Source organism: Danio rerio, chromosome 12 (assembly GCF_052040795.2).
Source record: "Danio rerio strain M-AB ecotype USA chromosome 12, GRCz13ab, whole genome shotgun sequence".
In the NCBI taxonomy this organism is placed as follows: Eukaryota; Metazoa; Chordata; class Actinopteri; order Cypriniformes; family Danionidae; genus Danio; species Danio rerio.
Window position 1 is genome coordinate 30,793,202 of NC_141032.1, and position 24,880 is coordinate 30,818,081.

The 24,880-nt window shown below is 35.4% G+C and overlaps 1 protein-coding gene across 1 annotated transcript in view; it reads right to left on the reverse strand.

The window, feature by feature from the left end:
• The window catches only part of myo1d (myosin 1D), a 157,427-nt gene that overhangs the window by 102,314 nt on the left and 30,233 nt on the right, over positions 1–24,880 (reverse strand). The window contains 9 exon segments of the mRNA NM_001423964.3: positions 13,433–13,603; positions 13,749–13,863; positions 13,956–14,101; positions 15,325–15,528; positions 15,938–16,054; positions 18,689–18,784; positions 19,076–19,129; positions 21,773–21,938; positions 24,499–24,592. Of these exon segments, the coding sequence (NP_001410893.2) occupies positions 13,433–13,603; positions 13,749–13,863; positions 13,956–14,101; positions 15,325–15,528; positions 15,938–16,054; positions 18,689–18,784; positions 19,076–19,129; positions 21,773–21,938; positions 24,499–24,592 (1,163 nt within the window).

Sequence of the window (24,880 nt, forward strand, 5' to 3'; positions counted from 1 at the left end):
ACCCATAGCTGGTCATACTACTCACTTTAAAAAATGAAGTAAAAATTTGTCATGCCCACAAATATGCATGCATAATTGAATGCACCATGCAATGTTTGAAAAAGAGTGTACAAATGTGCCATTGCCACAAAGTCACCATTCAAATCAGTCTCAACACAAACTGAATAGCATTTAAACAAAGAACACTGGTCAGATAGAATTCATAAAAAGATCAGAATTAATCTTTAATGTAGAGAAGCATGATTTAAAAACTACAACTCAAACTACAAAGTTGCTCCTTATCACTGCTATTTTACTGTATCATACACTGTAAAACTGGTCAACCTTATCAAATTGAATCAGTGTAGTTAACTCAAAATTTACTGCAAGTTAATTCTACTCATATAAAAAGAGTTTTGAACTCAGTGTTAAAGGTAATGAGTTAAACAAACACCTCATTACTTCAACTTAAATGGAGTAAGTTCACAGTACTCATATAAATCAGTTTTTTTTACTCAAATGGTTTGTAGCAATCAGTTTCCTCAAACAGTTTGAGTTGCCTTAACTTATTAGGTTTTACAGTACTCAGCTGGTTTGAGTTCTCTTTATTTAAATGTTCTTATTTAAATGTACTATGTTTACTGTGCTCAAATTGCTCTGTTTACTCAAATGGGGAAAAGTTCATAGTACCCATAAGGATTAGTTTTTGAACTTGAATGTTTATTTTTTTTCAATCAGTTTGCTTAAATGATTTGAGTTACCTTAACTTATTGAGTTTTACAATGTTGAAAATGTTTTTTTGTTGTTGTAAAAATAGCAATCAGGGCACAACATTTATTATTGTAACTTTTTGCATTGATATTTGCTCTCACAAAAAGTACATCTGCTTATATCAAATCACTAAAAACATTAGTTTTATTTTTTTAATGGGATGTTTACATGAAAACTACATACTAAAGACAAAAGACTTTCCTTTGTTTGAGAAGTTTTGGATGCAGACTATGTTGTCAAAAAGATCACTGTTTACAGATCCACAAATATGGGTAAAAATGCTGGAATTTGCGTGAAGAAACACTACACAAGGGTACACAAACGAAGTCATAGTCTGCTGTTTTATTTGTCGAGTACTGCATATAAAAATGGCGTTCTTTCTTGAGTGGGTGCAAATTAAAAAATATATTTAAAAGTATAAATAACAGTATGTTGCAATAGCGTAATACAGGTGCTGTATGCAATATTTGCCATACTGTCATTATCACATACCATCATACTTATTTTGATGTATTCTGATTTTTGCTTGCATTAGTCGGTAAGTGTGTCACTCAAGCGTGACTACAACCTAAACCAGAGATGCCCAAAGTAGAACCCACATGCCAAAGTTGGCCCATTGTTACCTTTAATTTGGCCCACCATTCCCTGCTGAGAGTAGAGTATGATGGAGAGGGTTGGGGTGAATGCTTTTAACACGGAGTTCATCATTTCAATGAATTTAAATCGATTTGATTAAATGAATCAAAATGATACAAACAATTGAACCTTTTTTTGTTTCTTTTATAGCTAAGTTACAAATTAAAGGTTTCAATTAAATGGAAATGAATCTGATTTAAAAAAAAAATGTAAATACTGTCACTCAACAGATAGAGGCCTATGTATAGAACATCGGCAAGCAATAAAAAAGCAAAAACTAGTGTAACTCTGTTCTAAATTAGATTTAGCTTTTTTACTGTAATATATTAATTATTTTACTGTATTAGTTAATATAAAGCAGTGTTTTCTAGTCATTTTTAACATTTTTAAATAAATTAGGAAATTACACATGACAAATATATTTACCTTCGGCCCACTAGCCTCAATCAAGTTTGGTTTTTGGCCCTTCACAGGAAAAAGTTTGGCCACCCCTGACCTAAATGCACTAGGATTGTGTATCATTTGAAATGTACCAATTCAGGTAAAAAGTAGAAGACTGGGTCTGGGAAATTTTATGCTGCTGTGGCAGTTCTCCATAAAGAGCTGCCTCTTTATTTTCATTTTGTGTTTATGGTTATTTATCCATTAAATTTGCATTAAGCATGTGCCAGTTTCAGTTTACCTCTTCCCTCGAAGAGGTAAAACTTTGCTTTGATGTAAATCTGCACCAAGGACTGGAGTAATGTCAGTTTGAAGAGGTTTCAATCTACAGACTTTTTTTACTTGATGTTTATAAGGTTAAAAAAATGTTTATCTGAAATCAAATCACACCTTACATGCATATAAACTAAAGCCTGGACCCACCTGACTAACCTTTTAACCAGAGTTTCGAACAATGAGCAATGAGTCTAAATCTACCCAGTCCTGATTTACAGGTTTTTTTTTTTTTTTTAAAGAGAGAGATTTTTGATTGTACAGACACACTTAATCCTGGATCCTGCTGGTGGCACAGATGCCTCCCCGTCCTCCCACCCCGAGCTCAATTCTCACCCCCCAGGACTTCACCATCCTGTCTAACACCTGTGATTCTCAATACAGAAAGCTGGATAAGCCAACCAAACAAACATAACAGAGGCACCTGCCAACAGAGTCCAAAATCTGCCAGTCATACATCAGCAACAGCAACCAGGTATCCAAATCACAGATGTCTACATCAAACACAAAGGCCAGTATATCTGTACACTACAAATATCTAGGACTGCTCAGTTCAGGGGTGTCAAACTCATTTTAAGAGCCACCCTGGGGAAAATTTATGTCGAGTGGCCTGAATTAGCTTTTGCTAAACCCTCACAATAGTATCATTTAACCATACCCATCACAATAACATTTACAGAAAACTGTTTTTTTAAATAAGAAGCCAGCTCATTTTAGTGGTGTATGCCATGGTGTGGCAGACAGGCATGTGGAGCACAAAATGAGGTGGGACCCTGCATGGTTGGGGTTTTCATTTATGTAATTTTCTTGAACAATTACTGATGCCTATTAACAAATAATTAACTGAACAGATTGTCAATTTACACTTGATCTAAACCAAATTTAAAATAAAAACTATGCCACAAAGCACAACCTATTTGTTAATTTCATACCTATTTGTTGATTGATTTCCTATCTGTATGGCCAATTGCAAAAAAGTAGCAAAGTTTTTTGCTGTTAATGACAAAATCATTCATTTTGCCTGTTTGTATCATTTTGATTCATTTAATCAAATTGATTGACCAACATGACCCATGGCAGACTTTTCGAACTTGCTATTTTCAGCACAGAAAGCCAGCTGGACATATCAGACATTGTAATATGAAAAATCCTTTAACCCTTTAACTGCCAGCTCGACCAAATGGTTGACCATACTTTTACTGAATATATTTAATGTGAGGAGTACCTAACTTAAATAAACCTGATTGAGCCATCACTATCATCTGGTTGAAGTATGTTATACCAACAAATCCACTAGTTGTCACTAACTCAATCTACAGCACTCGTCACAACAGTGCTTCTACCATTAAAGTCAAAAACAAGAAATTCACTTCTACCATGTGAACTGTTTTTGGAGAAAATTTGCAATGTAAGCCTATTTTTTTTACAAATAGTTTCATAATATATGTATTAATTTGGGTACTTTAACCATAAACCGACTTATCAACAATTTGATAGAGGCGGATATTTTAGAAATTATGGTATGTGCTGAAAAAAAAATGCATTGAGTGTGTTAATTAGCGACATTAGGAGTTAAGTGTGGCAGGTAAAGGGTTAAGAAAGGAATGTTAGAGATATTTTAAAATTCTTATTCAATTCGTTCACAAGCTTTTAATAGTTTAAAGATAAAAAATACTTATCTTATTAACACTAATTTAAATAAAATTACAGCAATCAAATATCTTAACGTTAAATAACCTATAGAAGGTTATATAACAGGGCACTTATACACAATGGCTGTTTCTCAATATGCGTTCTTCACTGATCTTGCATTTTTGTGTTCTTATGTTCTCGTGTTACGTCATCATTATCTGCCAAAGTTCAGCTCCTCAAGACCGCAAGACCGGAGGACGCGTGAAAGTTCCAGGATGTGTTATTGGTATCGAGGATGCACCAAACTCGCTCTAGAAGTCCCAGAAGTCATTGCGACTGTATTAAGTAGGTGCGGGAAGCACAGCATTTTATATAGATTTATTATAAAAGTTTAGAGATATATCTTATTTATCTCAGGAGTTTTCCTAAATGAGATGGTCAAAGCAAATATTAGCATGAAAATCTTAATAGAGGCTTAAACTCATTAAGGGAGTTTATTTGCTGAAATTCATGTTTCACAGTATCTGTTTTGGATTTGTATTGTGCAAAGTATATTTGTAAGGCTTTTGTGCATGTTATATATATATTGAAAGGGAAAAAAAACAATAAATCTCTGTATCAATGCTGTAATCAATGATCTGACCATCAGGAAGGCGGCGGCATCTCATTTCTTACAGGATGTGTTCTGTTCTCGCGGCATCACGAGTTCGTTCTTCCGAGGTGACCTGGCAAGACTGGTCTTCACATAAATACAAGTCCGTTCTTTGCGTTTTTGGAATTGAGAAACAGCCACTGTTTTGCAGTAAAGGTCCCTGCTTTCAGTCTTGTAGGGGGACTACGCACTTTGTGATACGCCACATGTGATACTGACAATAAACGTTTACCTTTTTTTCTCTGAAAGTATCTTGAGCAGGTTTTGTCTTGTACATTGGCTGGTTTAGGCCTGTCATGGATAGGACAACATACTGTTAATATGATACTAAAATTGCCAGAATATTAGACGATTTTGTTTTGCCCACGGGCCATATGTTTGACACCCCTGGCTAAGATAAACAGCAGAAATAAAAATCTTTGAAAATGTGTTCACAAAACATTATGGTGTGTTTTTCAGACTTATAATTAGGTTGTCTTGGTTTCTTTGGTCTTGGTTGTTTGCTGTGAAACCAAGGTTTGGATGACAGCATTCGCACTTCAAATGACCTCAATAACAGAGCAATCACACTAAACTTGCCAAGTGTGAACACAATAAAGGAAAAAAAAGAAGCATTTAAAATCTCTTTAAAAAGTTAAAAAGTAAAAAAAAAATCATATAATTTTAGACTCCAAAATAGAAAAGGCATAAATCATGGCCTTGTTTTGAAAGATGTAACCTTTGAAAAGTCAGTGGCAAGCAAGGTCAAAGATGAAATCCCTTGAACTTTGAGTTGTGCTTGATCAGCGCTGCAACATAAAATTCAATTTACTGTGCAATGCTGACACGAATCACGAATCAACACAACTAATGCTAAACCTACAAACCTGTATCTACGATCCATGTTGAATGACATGTCAGCTTGCTCTACTGGGATTTCAACCACCAATTACCAAGTAACATGCATGCTAAATGTGTGTCGGTGCTTCACACATCATCACAAAAACAATTACTTCCACCAAGATGGAAACGAGTCATGATCTCTTCCTAATGAGGAGTTCTGCAGAAGATCGGGCCACAGAGGCCAAACGAGGAACAGAAGCAGAGCGTTAATTGGCCGGTTGCTTCAGTCTACAAAAGTCAGATCGGGTAATGAGCCTGCCCTCGACTTCACACAACCAGACATCTATGCATCCCATGGCAGCTTCCGCTCACCTGCAATCAGCAAGTGATGAAGAGGAGCTATCCATACGGTGCGGGGAATGGGGATCAAAGAAAAGAACAGGGGGAAGAAGACAAGCCCCTGATGCACACCGTCAGACAGCCGCATGTGTCAGCAAATAACAGTAATTAAAACCTCACAGGAAAAGAGGAATTTTTATAACACATCTGGAAAGATCAAAGCTGTTTTAAGAGTGCGATGATAATGTTGGAAGCAGCGAGAGCCTGCGAGGCACATGGTGGGAGATGTAAACAAGCTGATAAAGCACAATGAGAAGGTGAAAGTGCCGGTAAATAAATAAACTTGTCGAGACCGATTTAGCAGCTCAAGGCTACTTCTGCCATTACATCTGATGTTTTTATCTTAGATAAAACATAGAGCTTGCCTACAGACTGAGACTAACGCTTTATTCAAGCAATTAGACTTTAAAGTGGTGCTTCTGCAGTTAATACAACTATAGTTTTCAATCCAGGCTCATTATGATTACGTACCACTATCTATATTTCTGGAGAGCGCCAAATACATCCCAGGAGCTACATGTTTTTGCAGTTTTAGTTTCGTGGCCGCTGTGTATGCTTTAAGAGATCTCAAATTTCTCTCACGAGAGCTATTTGCGCATAAATCCACCAGAGGCTCTGTCAACTGACTGACTGACCGACCAATTGAACCCCCCACCCACGCCCTTCCCTAAACCTGTTATTTACTTATTTATTTTATTTTTTGGCCTTTGCTTTTGTTTTACCTGCTTTATGGAACCGTTCTTTGCCAGACTCGGAACCGTTCTTTGCCGATCAACTCGGAAAAGCCATCCATATAAAGGCAAGTGGTCAGCTAGAAAACGAAAAAGGAACGGTGTCATACCGCCCCATAGCATTCGTTTTAAAGACGAAATGCAGCTATGTGTTCCTCAAGCTACAAAATTCGCGATCTCCAGAAATGTATATAGGGCTATGTTTTCTGAATGAGCCTATATTGAAAGTTTTGCTTTTTAATAACTTTCAGAGGGCTCATTATTTTCCACATGAGCACCAAAGCTCAATGTCTAACCACTAGACCATGCAGAATTTGACTTTAAATGGTGTGCAAAGGGCAGAGATAACTGTAATATTCTTATGAAATGTTCTTTATGCACAATGCACCCAAAGTTGAATCTCAGACTGTTATAAGTAGACCCACACAAAATCTGCACACGCAGAAATCCACAGATTTCCGCAGATTCTTAGCCTGTCACTGAGTTTATTTATTTACTTGTGTAAATTTATATTGATTCAGTTTTTAAATTAATTTCAGTAATATTATTGACTAATGTGAAAATGTTCATATGATTTATTTACAATACAGTTTGTAAAGTAATAGCCTATTTTCAGCTTTTTAGTAGATATATTATATAAGAGACTTGCTGTGTTTACCAAATAAATGGATCTAATTGGATTTGAAGTTAAAAAGGTATTATTTTTATTTCATATATCAAGTTTTGAGTTATGGTACTCCCAAACTCATTCCGCAGATTTCTATTTTTTTTTTTTTTTTTTTACAAAATTTTCAGCAGAAATAACAATAAATGTCCACAGATTCTGTCTGGCCCTAGTTATATGTGAGCAAAAGTTATATTATTTCACCATTTGTTGACAGATTTCCTAGGCATTTGTATAGCATTAAGCCAGCTGTGTAAATCTTTTGAACAGTATGTGCTATAAATTTCAGTTGTTTTATTTGTGATAAAAAAGAAACAGGCTTTTTTAATATGCAGGAAAATGGCTGCATGACAAAAACAATGACATTAAAAGCAATTAATGTAGTCACTCTGTGCACCATATTCCTTGTTAGCTTCTGTTTTTCTAAATATTTTTGCCATGCTAAAATAAGAGCCCTTTATCTGTCATAAACTGCCTTTCAAACAACACACTGTCCCTTAAGTACTATAACCAATTTAAGCAACGCCTTGCCTTCCTAATATAATATTCTTCTTATATTGTTTGATAGTTAAATGTAACATAAATGCACCATAACATCTGGTAACCGCTGAATCAGTAAGATATTTTAGAACTGAGCACTTTCTCCTCCAGTATCTAAACAAAATAGGTTTATATTTGCATAATAAATGAGCGTTACAATTATCATTCATCTCTATCACACAAAATAAAACACATGCAGCAAAATAACACAAATGTTGCCAGAAATTTTCCAGAATTCTACACCACAGTCATCCACAACCCATACAGAATATCTGGTCACACTTTAAAATAAGGTTCATTAGTTAATGTTAATTAATGCATTTACTAACATGAACAAACAATGAACAATACATTTACTACTGTATTTGTTCATGTTAGTTAACGTTAGTTAATGAAAATACAGTTGTTCCTTGTTAGTTCATGTTAACTCATGGTCCATTAACTAATGTTAACAAGCATGGACTTGGATGTTAATAATTAGTTAATTAGTAAATCTTCATTAGTAAATCTTCAATTGTGATTAATAAATGCTGTACATGTGTTGTTCATGATTAGTTCATGTTAGTAAATGCATGAACTAATGAACCTTATTGTAAAGTGTTACCGAATATCTGAATTAAAAAATGTATCTCTTCCTCTCTGCTGCAGCTCATGGCACACCAAGTTCCAAGTACCCTGTCAAGTCCAAGTTAAGAGTAAAGAACTACAGAGGAAAAAATCCCAGTCCATAGGGTATAAGTTTCTTACTGAAAACCAACCAAGGGTGAAACTTTCTCACTTAAACCGAGAGACTGCAGAGAAAAAGAGCAAAGTATAAATCCTTGGTAAAGAAAATCGCAAGAGACTCTGCCACAGATTTTTTAACAAGCAACCATTAATTATGCTGTTTAAGCAGCCTGCACTTTTCACGTCTCCCAGAGAGGATGTCTAACACCACAACACAAGCCTGGAAAGATCTTAGATTATTATGTAATGACTTTATGCTCTATCATGGTTTATTTTTATTATTTTATTAATAATTTATTTATTAATAATTATTTTTTAAAATAAAACATATTGACTTATTAATAATTATTGTATTAGTAATTTATAATGACTATTATATAAAAATGTTTTCTTGCTTCACAATGTGGTAGAACCTTTTTGTTGGATTATTTGTATGAGAAAGCTCAAACCAACATTATTTATTTATTTATTTTTATTTTACTCTTTAATTTCAAGTATGCTTGGTGAATAAAAGTTAATTTATATATTATGGTTCTTTGGAATGTGGCTGTTGGTTTTGTTTCTTTGCTTTGGCGCCACTCTAGTTCCATTTTCCCCCTGTAACTTTTGGTTTGATTACATTTTGATGATTGCTTTATTTATTTTCAAATGCACTCTGCAAAAATCATACATTCTTCTCTTTCATTCATTCATTTTCTTTTTGGCTTAGTCCCTTTATTAATCTGGGGTCGCCACAGCGGAATGAACCGCCAACTTATCCAGCATATGTTTTACACAGTGGATGCCCTTCCAGCTGCAACCCATTACTGGGAAGCATCCACACACATTCACATACACTATGGACAATTTAACTTACTCAATTCACCTACAGCCCACAGAAACGGCAACTGACCCAGCCGAGGCTTAAACCAGTGACCTTCTTGCTCTGAGGCGAAAGTGCTACCCACTGTGCAGCCTCATTCCTCTCTTTTGTTGTTTTTATAATTTTTCCTTATAGAGGAAAAAACAAATTAAGTGTTAAGATTGTGTGTCCTTGTTTATTTCTATCCATTTTCTTCAGTGATAATATTCTAAATCAGTGGTTCTCAAACTGTGGTACGTGTACCACTAGTGGTACACAGGCTTCCTTCTAGTGGTACCCGCAGGAATGAAATATGTCATGTACATGCTACACACATTTTAACATTTATCAAAAATGATCTACATGACATATAGCCTATATTTCTGAGGTAATCTGCCACGTTTTTTTTTTACTGTGCAGAGGTGTAGCAGCTTTACTGGACCTACTACGCTATTGTATTTCAATACTGGTCATTTTGGTGGTACTTAGAGAGACCATTTTTTTTCTGAGGTGGTACTTGATAAAAAAAGTTTGAGAAGCACTGTTCTAAATGTTACATTTTCTCTCCCTAGACATTGTATTAAGTCATAACAGTCACTGTACCACATTTTCCACACAAATATGAAGCAGCCCAACAGTTTTTTTTTTTTTTACAGTTTTTACAAAATACTGTATGTGATCAAACAAATGTGATCGCTCCTGCTGTGGAAAAAAAACAACAACATATGCTGTTATATGTTTTAACGCTTGGCTACTGGATTGAGGAGATCTGTTCCTGAGCAGAGGCTAGTTGCTTAAAACCAGCTTAGGACAAGCACAAGACCAGCTTAAACCATCTCTTAACTAGCTTAAACCAGCTCTTGACCAGTTTACACCAGCTCAATCCAGCAGCCATGCTTTAAAACACACCTAAACATACATATGTTGTTGTTAATTTCTACAGAGTTACTGAGCAGAATAGGCTTATAAAAACATAAAAAACAGATCCCTAATTTTAACATTTTTACAGATCTTAGACTGGTAATATATTTAAAAGCTGTCTTATATAGCAGCCCATCCGTTTTGCTTTCAAATGCTCATATCGTGTGTCAAATTTCATGAAAGTGCTCTTTACGTAAATAGATTAGCCGTATCTTGAAATGAAAGCACGTATGCAGATGTTTGTGCTCACGCGCAGCAGGAGAAAGACACACCATCCATCCAGCTAACAGGCCTGAGATTCCTCCACAGTGAGGAGTAAATCCTCTGCATTACAAATGAGCTCTGAAGGACACTTATTATTCCTGCATCCAGGGAGATCTGTGATTATTCACACAGGCCGACAAGAGGGAATTATCAGGGGGCAGACGATGCCCGTTTTCTTTTCCTTCCTCCGTTCGGTGTGTGAGCTAAGGGCAGATTTAGATGAAGCTGTACATGAACTGACCCTCGGCTGGGTTTTTGCCCACTGCACTGCATGAGCAGCCGATCAGAGTCCAGAGAGCACATTTCTGTCTAGGTGGGTCATGTTTACAGTTTTTTTCCTTCACTGCTTTTTTTCCTCAGTCTGTCTTTAACCGTCACTCTCCTACTCCCTCTCGCTTTCTGACACTTCGCCAAGGCTGAGAGACATCAAGCTTCACCAACATCCATTGGTTGCCAGTGACATCACCGAAGACTCAATTGTGAGAAATACTGGAGGACTTTTTCACTGGCTTTTATTGCCTCCTTGTGTTGAATTTAAGTAATGCATACCATTCTGTTAAAGGTTGTGTTCAGAATAACCTTTCTTTTTTATCAACCAGAAAGTGTCCGGTTATAGTGAAAAAATTATAATTTTTTCGAAAGCTAACAACAATTTCAGTTCAAGCCAAATAAAATTTTAGAAAGTTTAAAAGTATTCAAAGTCTGTTTTCGGTCTGTTTAAACTAAAACACAGATATATTGTCTAGTTATTATTTGTGAATAAGTACCTTATAATTGTAATAATACAATTAATTATAATTATAACTATAATTATAATTATAACTATTATTATTTTATTATTATTCTTATTATTTATGAAGAACATTCTACTGTACAATAATCTAATATGTATGTCACAATTTCTTAAAGTCAAGCTCAGTAAAAACTTTTATTTTTCAAAAGGCTGTCATGTTCATGATATAAACATTTTATTTTCACAATATGATGGATTTTACATAAAAAATGAGACAAAACATCATATGTGCATGGTGACTAAATTATAATTTTTGGTTGACCAATAAATAGAATAACCCCTTTTTTTGGGGTGGCTAAGCAACTGTCACTTTTTGACATAAAATAAATAAAACCATGTCATTCATTTACAGACACAAATCCCTGCAGCCTGCAGCAACATGCAGTCTTTTGTATAAACTGTATTTTAGTTTAACAAAATTTATTTGATAGTTGTTGTTCACTTGGTTAATTAGGCTTTTATGTTTATTTATTTATTTGAAAGTATGTGTTGGCGACGCGGTGGCGCAATAGATTTTGTAGTTAGTAGTTTTGCCTCACAGCAAAAAGGTCACTGGTTCGAGCCTCAAGTGGGTCAGTTAGCATTTCTGTGGGTAGTTTGCATGTTCTTCCCGTGTTCGCGTGGGTTTCCCCCACAGTCGAAAGACATTTGGTACAGGTCAATTGGGTAAGCTAAATTGTCCGTAAAGTATGAGTGTGAATGAGTGTGTATGGATGTTTCCCAGTTGGGGTTTCATTCCACTGTGGCCACCCCAGATTAATAATGGGACTAAGCGAAATGAAAATGAATGAATGAATGTAAGTATGTGTTATGCTTTTTTAAAAATCTTTTTTTTGTTACTTTGATAAATTGTGAATGGTGTATAGGAATTACAACAGTTTCCATATGTGCCTTTAACTTGTAATGGGACCAAAAGTAATAGGACAGAATAATATTCAAAAATCTAACTTTCATTTTTTAAGACTTGTTTTTTAATCCTTTGCAGTCAATTACAACCTGAAGTCTGGAACGCATAGACATCACCAGACGCTGTCTTTCATTCCTGGTGATGCTTTGTCATGCCTCTACTACAACTGTCTTCAGTTCCTGCTTGTTATTGGGTCATTTTACCATCAGTTTTGTTTTCAGCAAGTGAAATGCATGCTCAATTAGATTCAGGTTAGGGGATTGACTTTTTGACACTTCTTTCCCTTCAAAATTTTGCTGGTTGCTTTTGCAGTAGGCTTTGGGTCATTCTCCATCTGCACTGTGAAGCACCGTCCAAAGAGTTCTGAAACATTTGGTTGAATATGAGCAGATAATGTTGCCCAAAACATTTTAGAATTCATAATGCTGCTTTTGTTAGCAGTCACATCATCACCATACTGTACATCCCCACACCATGACATGATCTTGGTCTCATCTGTGCATAGGATGGTGTTCCAGCACTGTGAAGGCATTTGTTTGAACTCTAATCTGGCCTTCCTGTTTTCGAAGCTCACCAATGGTTTACATCTTGTGATGAACCCTCTGTATTCACTCTGGTGTAGTTTTCTCTTGATTGTTGATTTTGACACACATACACCTACATCCTAGAGAGTGCTTTGGATCTTTCCAACTGTTGTGAATGTTTTTTTCTTCCCCAGGTAAAGAATTTTTTGGTAGTCCTCTACAGTTGTTTTTTGTGGTTTTCTGGGTCTTTTGGTGTTGCTGAGCTCACTGGTGCATTCTTTCTGTTTAAGAATGTTCCAAACAGTGGTTTTGGCCACACCTATTTTTTTGGAAATATCTCTGATTGGTTTGTTTTGTTTTTTCAACATAATGATGGCTTGCTTGGCGAATAGTGACAGCTCTTTGGATCTCATCCTGAGACTTGGCAGCAACCAATTCTACATCCAAAATGCAAATAGCACACTTAAAATAACCTTTGGAAACCTTAGGAAAATGAGTGAATAACACACACCTGGACATGGAGCAGCAGAGAAGTCAATTGTCTCATTACTTTTGGTCCCTAAACAAGTGGGAGGCACATATGCAAACAGTTGTAATTCCTACACTGTTCACCTGATTTGAATGTAAATACCTTCCAATTAAAGCTGAGTCTTCTTTTGTTTCAAATCCATTGTGTTGGTGTATAGACCCAAAAATGTTAGAATTGTGTAGATGTCCCAATATTTATGGACCTGACTGTATATAATATTTTGTTTATTATTATTTTATGTTAAAATGTTTTTGAAATTATTATAAAATATCACATTCTTTTTACACTGTATTTTGCAAGCATCCCTGGTAAGCATAAAAGACACCTTTCACAAATACTAACAAAAACCTTTATGACACAATAAAGAGCTTTAAAGCAGTTCTGTACCTTGCGGCTAGTGTAGTGGGCATGTTTGGCCAGTTTCCCATTGAGGGCCTGTAGGAACATCTCATCCGTCACCTTCCCCACATTCATGCATGCTTCATCCAGCACTGCAAAAATGCCCTTATGCTGCTGTTCCACGAGATCTACGATGATCTGATTGTTGAAGTAGTCAATCTGTTTCCATGAACACACAAACACAAAGCTCATTTGCAAACTGCAATAAAGCCAGGCAGACCCATGTAAAACAAGTTTTTTGAAGTATAATATAAAATAATAAAGACGTAAAAAGCTTCTAGAGAAACAGTTGAATAAAACCCACATGTTTCCAAGGGATGCCTTCTCGCTGGTATTCTTCCTGCTCTTGTTTTAGCACCAGCTGAATGAAGAGCTGCTGCAGTTTCTCATTACAGTAATTTATACAGAACTGCTCAAAGCTAGAGAAAACAAAGAAGATGTTGGAGAGATGCTGCATTTGTGATTATGCACAGAGACAAAATATCTCTATGGTACAGTATTATGCTCTTACCTGTTATTCTGAAAGATCTCAAAGCCATAGATGTCCAGAACTCCAATGACTGTGTTCTTACCATGAACTCGAGCGTCGTAGTTTTTCACCTCAATGATGTCATTGATTCGTCCCACAATCCAGCAGAAAAGGCGCTCATAGATGGCCTGTAAGTAACACATAAAAAATGGTTGATTCGTCAAATCTTCTCTTTACCTATTGACAGATAATTTTGTTTGTTTTAAGGAAAAACTCACTTAATTTTGGCATATTGATTCTTAAAACAAAACTTTTCTGTTGTCTAGAAAATGCTTATTTATTTAAGTTATTTTAGATATTTGGACTAGAAAGACAAAAAAACTAAGTAAGAAAAGTGTTTTTTGAAATGTATAGATAAAATAAACAGCAATTGAAACATATATTTACATCTTATAAAGTTATAAAAAAATAAAGCTGCTACTGTTCAAACAATGGGTCAGGGAAAAATATTTTATTGCTTTTAAGAAAAGTCTCACCAGGCTCACTCACACAATGAGCAAAACAGTAATGTTGTAGAAAAAATTATTGCAATATTTATTACTTTATTAATACAGTTATTTAAAATGACTGTTTCATAGATGAATGTTAAAATCATATTTTTCATTTGAAATATACTGTATATACATATCCATTACTGGTCAAAAGTTTGGGATCAGTTTTTTTTTTCATGTTTTTTTTTAAACATAATTATTTCATTCATCAAGGCAACATCTATTTAATGTTTTTTTTTTTAAGTTAAATTGTTAAATATTTATTACAATTTTAAATAACTGCTTATTATTTTAGGTACTTTTAAAATAAAGTATTACTCCAGTGATTATTGCTTTTGTTACAGTGACTCTAAAGACTGGACTATTACTTTTGAACTGTTATTTTATAGTGCAATAACAGTTCACAATTTTACAATTAGTACTGTATTTTTTATTAAATAAATGCAGCCTTGGTGAGCGAAATAAGATTAAAAATCCTACTGACCCCAAACGGTACTGTGTATGTATATATATATATATATATATATATATATATATATATATATATATATATATATATATATATATATATATATATATATATATATATATATATATATTTAATGTCACCTTTGAAGCATTGAATTCATCCTTGCTAATAACTGATCACATAGCTTATTTAATAGTAAAATAGCCAACAACACAACAAATAATACATAAAAATGTGCATCAAATATGCTGTGTGTGAATTTATCCATTATAGTGCAACAAAAAAAATTGTTGTGTCATATTCAAGGACAGTACTAGTTGTACATACATTTTATTGATTGTATGAACATTCCTCTACAGCTGGATAACCAAAAAGGAACCACAATTAATACCTTGGCTAAGGCATCACGGCCATAACTGGCCTCTTGATGAGTGTGTTGTTTGTCGATGACATCGCGGCCAGTGGCTACCGTACGATAGAGCATGGCCTTCTCTACATTCTCCTCTTTGGTGGAAAGCAAATCCCCCAACACAGACACCAGCTTCGAGTTCTCAATTAAAGTCACATCTCCATCAGTTCCAAACTTAAGATTCCCCTGAAAACATCAAATAAATCACCCGTCAATAAGTTCATGTAACAGGAAAACATAGTTGGTTAAAAAAAAGTGAACTTAACGGCATAGTTCACCCAAAACTGAAATTCCCATTATCATTTACTCACCCTTCAATTGTTCAAAAATTGTTAGACTTTCTTTCTTCTGCTGAACACAAAAAAATAAACTTTGAAGAAAGCTGAAAACCTGTAACCATTGATTTTCATAAAATTAGTTTTCCTTCCTATGGATGTCACTGGTTACCTCTTTTCAGCATTTTCCAAACTATATTCTTTTGTGTTTAACAGAAAAAAATAACTCATGAAGGTTTGGAACCACTTGAGAGTGAATAAATAGTAAGTCAGTTTAATTTTTTGGTGAACTACTCCTTTGAATATTAGAAATACTGAACCAGATGCAAGATGGTAGCCAGGATCTTGTAGACCGTCTGAATCTCTTCTGTAGTAAATCCAATGACTTTCATTGCATCAGCAACAGCTTTAAATTCCGCACTGTCATTTATTGACGACTGCAAGATTGTAAAGAGAATCTAGGTGAGTTTCAGTCACAAACAAAAGCACAATCCTAGATTAAACAAAGCTGAAACATCATCTTCCTGTTTTTTTGACAGTAAGCTTTTAATTCTACTTTAGGAAAAACAGCCCAGGATGGCCTTTACCTAAAAGGAAAGAGCCAAATGCCCTTCACTAAGTGGAGCTAAAGCAATGCTTTTGAAATGGGAGGTCATTAAACCTCCTATTACTTTCACATCGAATTTACAGCCAAGCAATTAAAAGCTGAAAATTGCTGACACATCAACGACATCCCCAGACTTCCTGAAATAAACGCGCAACAACACTCAAATCACTAATTATTCTGGCCTACAGCTCCTGCAGAGAAATGCTGATTTCATTCAGCAGGAACATTTCGCAGCCACAGCCTTACTGGACGGAGTGTGAAGTGTAGCCAGCATGCACACATATAAAAGACTCTGGAACTGGCGTGAATTGTTCCAAGCGCTCCAGGATGTTTGCTTCAGACCTCTGTGAGCTCAACAATCCAGCCTGTTCCATGACGACACCTTGTTTGTTGCTATAAATTTGTTTTCGTGCTCGCTCATTAAACTCCCTGCAGAAGCAATGGAACAGTGCTCAACATCAGTGCTGTCTCAGCATATGAGGCAATAACAAACAGGTTTTAATATGCACTGATGGCTACTGTATGCATGGAACAGCTATAATTAAATTCCCTGCACAATCATGTGTGATTGCTCCATGGTGCTTTTAATCAAGGTTTGTGCAGGTTAAGTGAGGATAAATTTAAGACTTGGTTAAGATATTTTTAAAGACCAATTAAAGAACATTTGTATATATTGCTATAAAAATTGAATACTTGGCCACACAATTTTAATTTGATCAGTTTAATGGTCCTCTAAAGTAATTTTAATGAACCCTTATAGTACTCTTATTGATGCTAATTTAGTGCAATCAAATAATAAAACTGAAGTAGGCTTTACATTTACATCAATCTCTGGAAGGCTTCACACAATGTCACTAGATGGCGCCACTAGTGTGTGCACTGCACATATTGCAAAATTCAAAAGTGAAAGTTGTCATTTTGTAAGTAAGTAATGCGAATACATAAATAGTGAATTTATTGTGTAATGCCATACACTTAAAACACTTTATAATAAGGGGTCTTTGATGTGAAGGCAGCCACTGGACAACAGCATTAGTGCATTTACCACACACCAGCTCCTGGTGTAGAGTGATGGATCTAATTCAGTGGATGGGGATGATTGGGAGGCCATGATGGGTCAGGGCAGACAAGGAGGGATTTGGCCAGGTCACCGGGGTTCACCCCTACTCTTTACATGAAGTGCCATGGGATTTTTAATGACCACAAGTCAGGACCTCAGTTTAATGTCTTAACTGAAAGATGGCGGTCATTGACATTATAGTGTCCACTTTACTATAAAGGCATATAGTAAGGCATATAGGAGGCATTAGGACCCACACAAACTGCAGGGTGGCCACAATTACGATACTTCTGACAGCAACTTAGTTTTCCCATGTGGTCTCCCATCCAGTACTTATAAGGCTCAGCCCTGCTCAGCTTCAGCGAGCAACCAATATTTATTTATCAATTATAGGACTGGCTGCACAATATTTGACAAAAATTATATTGTGATATTAGTTAGTCTGCGATACGTATTGCAATATGATTATAATTTCACAAGATCTCATATATCTCTGGAATTCAAATTTTTACACTGATTGGGACTATTTTGTAGAGGAGTGTCTGCATAAAGTTTAATTACAACAAATAAAATTGTACCAACGAACAATTGAAAAAAATACATTATTTGTATGGTTTTCTGTGAAATCTAACAGTATTGAGGTGCAGAAATCTAATTATAATAGATAAATAAAATAACACTGTATTGTGTAGAGTACTCATTGTATAAATAACTAAATACAATTATTTTTGGTTTATTTACTTTTATAACCTCTTGGATAAAGTTTGCTTGAATCATACAGTCACAGGTCTTAAAAACACATCCTAATGATAATCTTTCACCTTATTGTAGGGTTAAACTTTGTGATGACTCCACAAGTCACATGTTCTGTGATGCTGATCAACTGTAATCCCAACTTGACATTGATTATGACTGTTACACATTGACACATTGCAATATAGATGCTGAAACGATATATTGTGCAGCCCTACATTACACATTATTATTGTATCATATACACAGTGCATCCTACAGATGACAGAAAATAGGGAAATCTGTAATTTTAAGGTATAATCACATGCCTGAAATATATGCTTTATTGCATCCTGAATGAATGCAATAATACAGCTCATTTTCAAGCTCAGTGAACACTGAATAAACCAATGACGAGGCTATGATCCTCACAGCTTGTGCTTTCCTTTAAAAATCAGCAAACTGTCCCTCACCTAACGTAATGCCATGATCATATGAATATAACACTAAAAATGAAGTTAAGACTTTAAGATTTTTGGTTTAAAGCCCGCAGAAACACCCTTTTATTTTCCTGAGATTTTGAGATCCTTTAGGAGGCCTATTGAACCCAATTAAATTTCAATTTAATGTTACATAAACAATGGCCTTTTTAAATGTCTACGTGGTTAATACCTTTAGCTGGCCTCCCACTTTAATGTAGTTATATGCTGTGGGGTCTCTCTGAATGTGCAGGGATCGCAGCTGAGCATCTGGAGCTCCTTTCACCAGCTGAAAAACACATTTAAAAACACTTTTGACATTTCTCCTGTTGATATGGAGGAGCATGTAAAGTATAGGCTTGCTAATAATGGTTTGCGAGTGTTGGAGTGTTAACAAGCAGGCAGAATTGTTTTGAACATGTTTTGAAGCATAAGCACTCTATTTTGTAGGGGCAATAAAAGTGAGATACGACTGGCCTTTGTAGGCTTTAACAGTGGAGTCATAAATACAGGTTTGGTTGGATTTGTCGACTGGCAAAAACAAAAACATCTTAACTTCTGCGATGAGTCTCTCACTCACCTGGTAGAAAGAGTGGAAACTCCTCTCTCCTTCCTGCTGAAAGATGACTCGGGACTGAGGAAGAAATTTAAATAAGTGTTAAGGATAAAGATCAGGCTAATTTATAATAAGGGTAAACCTTCAATAATGCTAGGGGGGGGGGGGGTTTATGCAGTTGCTTAAAAAAAGAATTTACAACACTGCACTTGCTAGAGTTTCTAATGTAGGTGGTTGTTAAATGGTTGCTGTTTTGGGTGGTTTCTATGCATGGTAAGATGTTTTTTTAAATAGCATCTTAAACTGGATTAAGCAAAAGTAGAGTCCATCACTGATAAACTGTGGTAAACACTTTAACAATGACTGTTTATATGTAAGCCAACAATGATGTTTCCAGTTATCCGAGTCAGGAATTCATTGTAACCAGATGTTCCCATAATAAACAACTTCTCTCCCGTTTACATGCAATTTTCATTTGTCTGATTATTTGCTGAAAAGTGTGACTGAAGGAATAGTTCACCCCAAAATGAAAATTCTGTCATCACTTTCTCGCCTTTTACATGTTTCAAACCTGTTTAAGTCTCTTTCTCTTGTTCAACTCCAAGGGAAGTGAAAGCTGAAAACCTGTAACTGTGACTTTCATAGTAGAAAACAACAAATATGATAGAAAGTAATTCACAACCACTTGAGGGTGATTACATTTACATTTGGGGGTGAACTTTCCTCTTAAGTCTAGGGTCTACACATTCCTTCAGAAATAACAAGAGCATACCATTATTCATTTATTTTCCTTCAGCTTAGTCCCATATTTCTCCAGTCTCTGGCACCTAGACTGCAGCTCTGCACAAGAAATTTGACCTGAGGTAAAACGGTTGTGCCCAACTGAGCCCGTTTTCTCACTAGGTTTTTTCCTTCACTTTCGTCAATCGGTTAAGTTTGTTCCTCACCACTGTTGCCACTGGCTTGCTTGGTTAGGGAATTGTGGAGCTGCGCATCAATGGATTTGCTCTTCCTATTTGGACTTTGGACTTTGAAACTGACAGTTTAAATTTACTAGAACTTCTATGTTAAGCTGCTTTGACACAATCTATATTGTAAAAGTTATAAAGAAATAAAGAGGAACTGAATTAAAATAATTTATCTGGGGTCGCCACAGCAGAATGAACCACCAACTATTCCAGCATAAATTTTATGCAGCGGATGCCCTTCCAGCTGCAACTCAATACTGGGAAACACTCATACACTCTCGCCTTCACACACACGCACTCATACACTATGGCCAATGCAAATTCCAGACAGAAACGCCAACTGGCCCAACCAGGATTCGAACCAGCAACCTTCTTGCTGTAAGGTGACAGTGCTAACCACTGAACCACCGTGCCACCCAAGTATAGCATCATTAAAACTTGATTTACTGTAATTTATTTTCTTTAATTATGTCTGAAAGGTAATTTATTTACTCCAAAAATGTAATTGCCTTATTCAATACTGCTTAAAATCCATATAAATGTAAATGCATAGACATTATAAATGAAACTAATTTCATTTTTATTTTTAATTACTAATTTTTTATTTAAATGTAAATATTAGCTGTGAAAGTTAGCTGAATGTAAGCTCTAAATAAAAATTTATTACTTGAGCATTTTAATAACGAACATACCTTTTTAGTAAATACCATTACTGTCAATTGCATGTTCTCCTGCGTGGGTTTCTTCTGGGTGCTCCGGTTTCCCCCACAAATCCAAAGACATGCACTATAGGTGAAGTAAATAAGCTAAATTGGCTGTAGTGTATGTGTGTGAATGAGAGTGTTTGAGTGTTTCGCAGTGCTGGGTTGCAGCTGGAAGAGCATCTGCTGCGTAAAACATGTAAAAGATAAGTTGGCGGTTCATTTCGCTGTGGCGACCCCTGATTAAAAAAAGGGACTAAGCCAAAAAGAAAATGAATGAATGAAAGAAAGCAATAAGTCAAAATTATATGCATCAAAACATCAATGATTTCCTGTTGTGATGACACCATATTCCATAAATAGCATATATTGTCATGAAGTCTAACTCATTTCCTCATTTCTTAAGCATGTGCAATCTTCATAAATAACATTCTTCAGTTAAAATTGTTCTGAAAAATGTATTTGTAGAACAAAAAAAATACATTTACTCTGCTTTTCTGAACTGATTTTTACAGAACATTTACTTATTAGGACCTAAAAACGAACAGTAATCAATTTTTTTAAGTTGTTAATTAATGTAATTATTACAACAACTTATTATTCTAAATTTTGAGCAAAATAGTGTCCACTGTTTTAATTTAGCAATTCAGAGTTAAGGAAAATTTGCAGTTCATTTAAAAGTGGTGAGAACAAAACATGTGCACTTTGGTCACAATGATAATAAAGCAATTAAGGTTTTAATGTGCTTGTTTATTGCAAATAAAACTGGAGCACACAACACAGCAATTGCCACATAAAGGGATCGGCACTTGCCATTATTGTTACTGTGAGCTTAGCAAAAGCATCGTTTACAAGAGGTAAAATTTAATTGCAATGCTGCAAAAATCCCATTCTAATAACATTACAATGGCAAATGTAGCCAATGGATAATGACAAATCAAGCTTGGACTAATAGTAATTGCTCCAGGTTTGCAGTGCATTTGTAACTGATCTTTATTTTTGTTGTATTCTTTTAAATATAATTTTAAAGGAAGTAATTAAGCGCCCCCTACCTTCTCAAGCAGGTAGTTGTTGATATGGCCGCCAATGGGGTCTCCTTTAAAATCAAAGTTGATGTCCATGTACTTGCCGAACCGGCTGGAGTTATCATTGCGGTTGGTCTTGGCATTTCCAAAAGCCTCGAGGACACAGTTGGACTTCAGCAGCATGTTTTTCACCCTGTATAAACACACACTCTTTTCACTTCGACAGCATTTATTAGCCTAGTGTGCATCACTTTACCTCTAGAGCTAAATCAATGTCAGTTTCAATATGATCTGATTGCTCCCAACATTTGATTTTACAGTAAATACACAAACATGTCTGTATGAAGCATTTATGAGCCATTATACATGGTTATATCTGGCCATATTAGCGTATAGAGTATCACCATGTGGTATGCCGGTATGGTGGTTTAAAACATTTCAGGGGATGATTTATGGGTCCTGCTGCACGGGTCAGACCACAGAAAGCTCAGCATTGGTTCTCTTGCCGAACAGCCATGCATGACCTACTCTTCACACTGGAGGATGGTGCTCCGTTCAGAGGTCCTAACCCTAACGTTACAAGCCTTTCAGGCATTAAGTGGGACACTTTCCTTTATTTTTTGACCCAAATACCTACAGCATCCCATAAAAAGCACTTCACTTTTGCACTGGGCCTATAGTAGAGCTTTGTTGCATTACATATCCCAAAAGCCCCATCAAAGTTTATTTTTATTAATAGTTGATGCTTTAATTATCTTATTTACCTTTAATTAACTGCTTGAATAGTGTATTTAAAGTCATCATTCTAGTTTTACAACTCAAAAACCTAAAAAAACAGTACACAAATCTCCTTCTCAAGTATAGTTTACCTAGGTTAGAAATCACTATACACACACACACACACACACACACACACACACACACACACACACACACACACACACACACACACACACACACACACACACACACACACACACACACACACACACACACACACACACACACACACACACACACACACACACACACACACACACACACACACACACACACACACACACACACACACACACACACACACACGTTGGAAAAATTACAGACGTGCTTCCTGGAAAAAAAGTTCTACCAGTCTACACTTTTAAAATAGCTTTCACCTTTAGAGAATAAACCATATCAACAGGGTGTAATAGCACTGATATAAGACCAAGAGATTGCACAAAGCACGTATGCATTGTACAACAGTCGTCTTTATTGTTATTACTATTACTGCAATTAAAGGGATAATGACCCTAAAATAAAATCTGCTGTTCATGAGAGCATTCCAAATGACTATATTATATTATTAGTTGAAATCATGATCCTTGGTTAATTAATAAAAAGCAAGGGAACAGTATGCACTGCTTCTCAGAGCAACTTTTAGAGTAAAAATGTATCATCTGATACAAAGCATCATCAGATGCCAAGGCTTTTTATATATTTTTACCTGTTTTTTTGACTCAAAACATTTATTTTTACGGTAAAAGTGTCAGTCTCCATTGTATTTTAAGAATTACCAAGGACCACATTTTCAGTTAAAAACCTGTAATGAATTCTGTATTGTTCACTCCAGAAAGAAGAAAATCTACAGTCCTACAGTCTACTTTATCCAAGTTTTAGGAACAACAAATAATAACTTGACTTCTAGTTGATCATTTGGTATCAGAAATGGCTAATATGAAAGGCAAAAGCCTCTAGATTACGCTTATTTTATTTAAGTAAAATAAGTGTAATCTAGAGGCATTTGCCTCTGGTGACTGGGCTGGTTAATCCTGGAGCACCTTGACCTTCTTTGCTTTCAGAAACTTTGATGTGGAGGCTGAAGTACTGTATGAGAGCGCGTACTATCCTGCTGAAGAATTTGCCTTCTCGTGTAGTTTGTAATGTAACGGGCAGCACAAATGTCTTGATACCTCAGGCTGTTGATGCTGCCATCCACTCTACAGATCTCTCGCACACCCCCATACTGAATGTAACCCCAAACCATGATTTTTCCTTCACCAAACTTGACTGATTTTTGTGAGAATCTTAGGCCCATGCAGGCTTCTGCTGTATTTCTGATGATTGGGATGCAGTTCAAGAGATGATTCAACAGAAAAATCTAACTTCTGCCACTTTTTCAAATGATCAATTAAAAGTCAAGTTATCTGTTACTCTTACAACTGGGATCCACCACAAGACTTTAGTCAGGTAGTGTACATTCTGACTGTGTAAATAGGTCAACTATCCATTTAAAACTAAAGAATGAAGGTCTTTGCAAGTTGCACAAGAGCTATGCAGTTTTTACTACCTAAATATTGTATGCCCTACATATTTTTATAGTAGGTGTTATCTTTATCAAGTTACAGAGATAAAATACCATATAAAGAATAGTAGACTTCCCTATCATGTATGTATCATGCTGTTATATTTCAATTAGCATGACCTGGCACTATTTTAATCTCCGCCCTAAATTTAACTTCTATCCCCATCCCTCGTGTGAAACTAAATCACAATGCATCATTCATTCACTCACTACTTGATTTTTCTTAACCATAGCTAAACAAGCATTTGTACAACTATGAAGTCCATCTCCATAAACAACATCAAACACTTGTGAAATGTTCAGAAGTTGTTAATTATAGCATTAAGCAGGCATGAAGAGCAGTGTGTCTTTAACATAACCCATCACTGCAGCAGAAATGAGAGAAACAGAAAGCTTTTGTTGAACGTACCTCTCCACCTCTGCTCTTTGGCTGGGATTGGTGATAGCAGCGATATATTGCATAATGTATTTACTAGCCTCTGTTTTTCCAGCTCCACTCTCCCCTGCAAAATAAACAAATGACAATGAATACCTTATAGATATAAAATATAATTTGACTTTACTGTAACTTAAATAACTATAAGATTATGTGAAAAAAAATCGGAGACCATGTGAAAATGTATTTATTTAGCAGCATATTTTTATAGATTATATGCTTTAAAAAAAAGAATAAACATGTTTCTTTTAATAATGTAATATTTTTACATACCAGTGTCAGTGAAGAAATTATAAGAAAATTAAGAACAATATAAATAATGAATTAATTTCCTTTCTTTTCATAAATGTTAAAT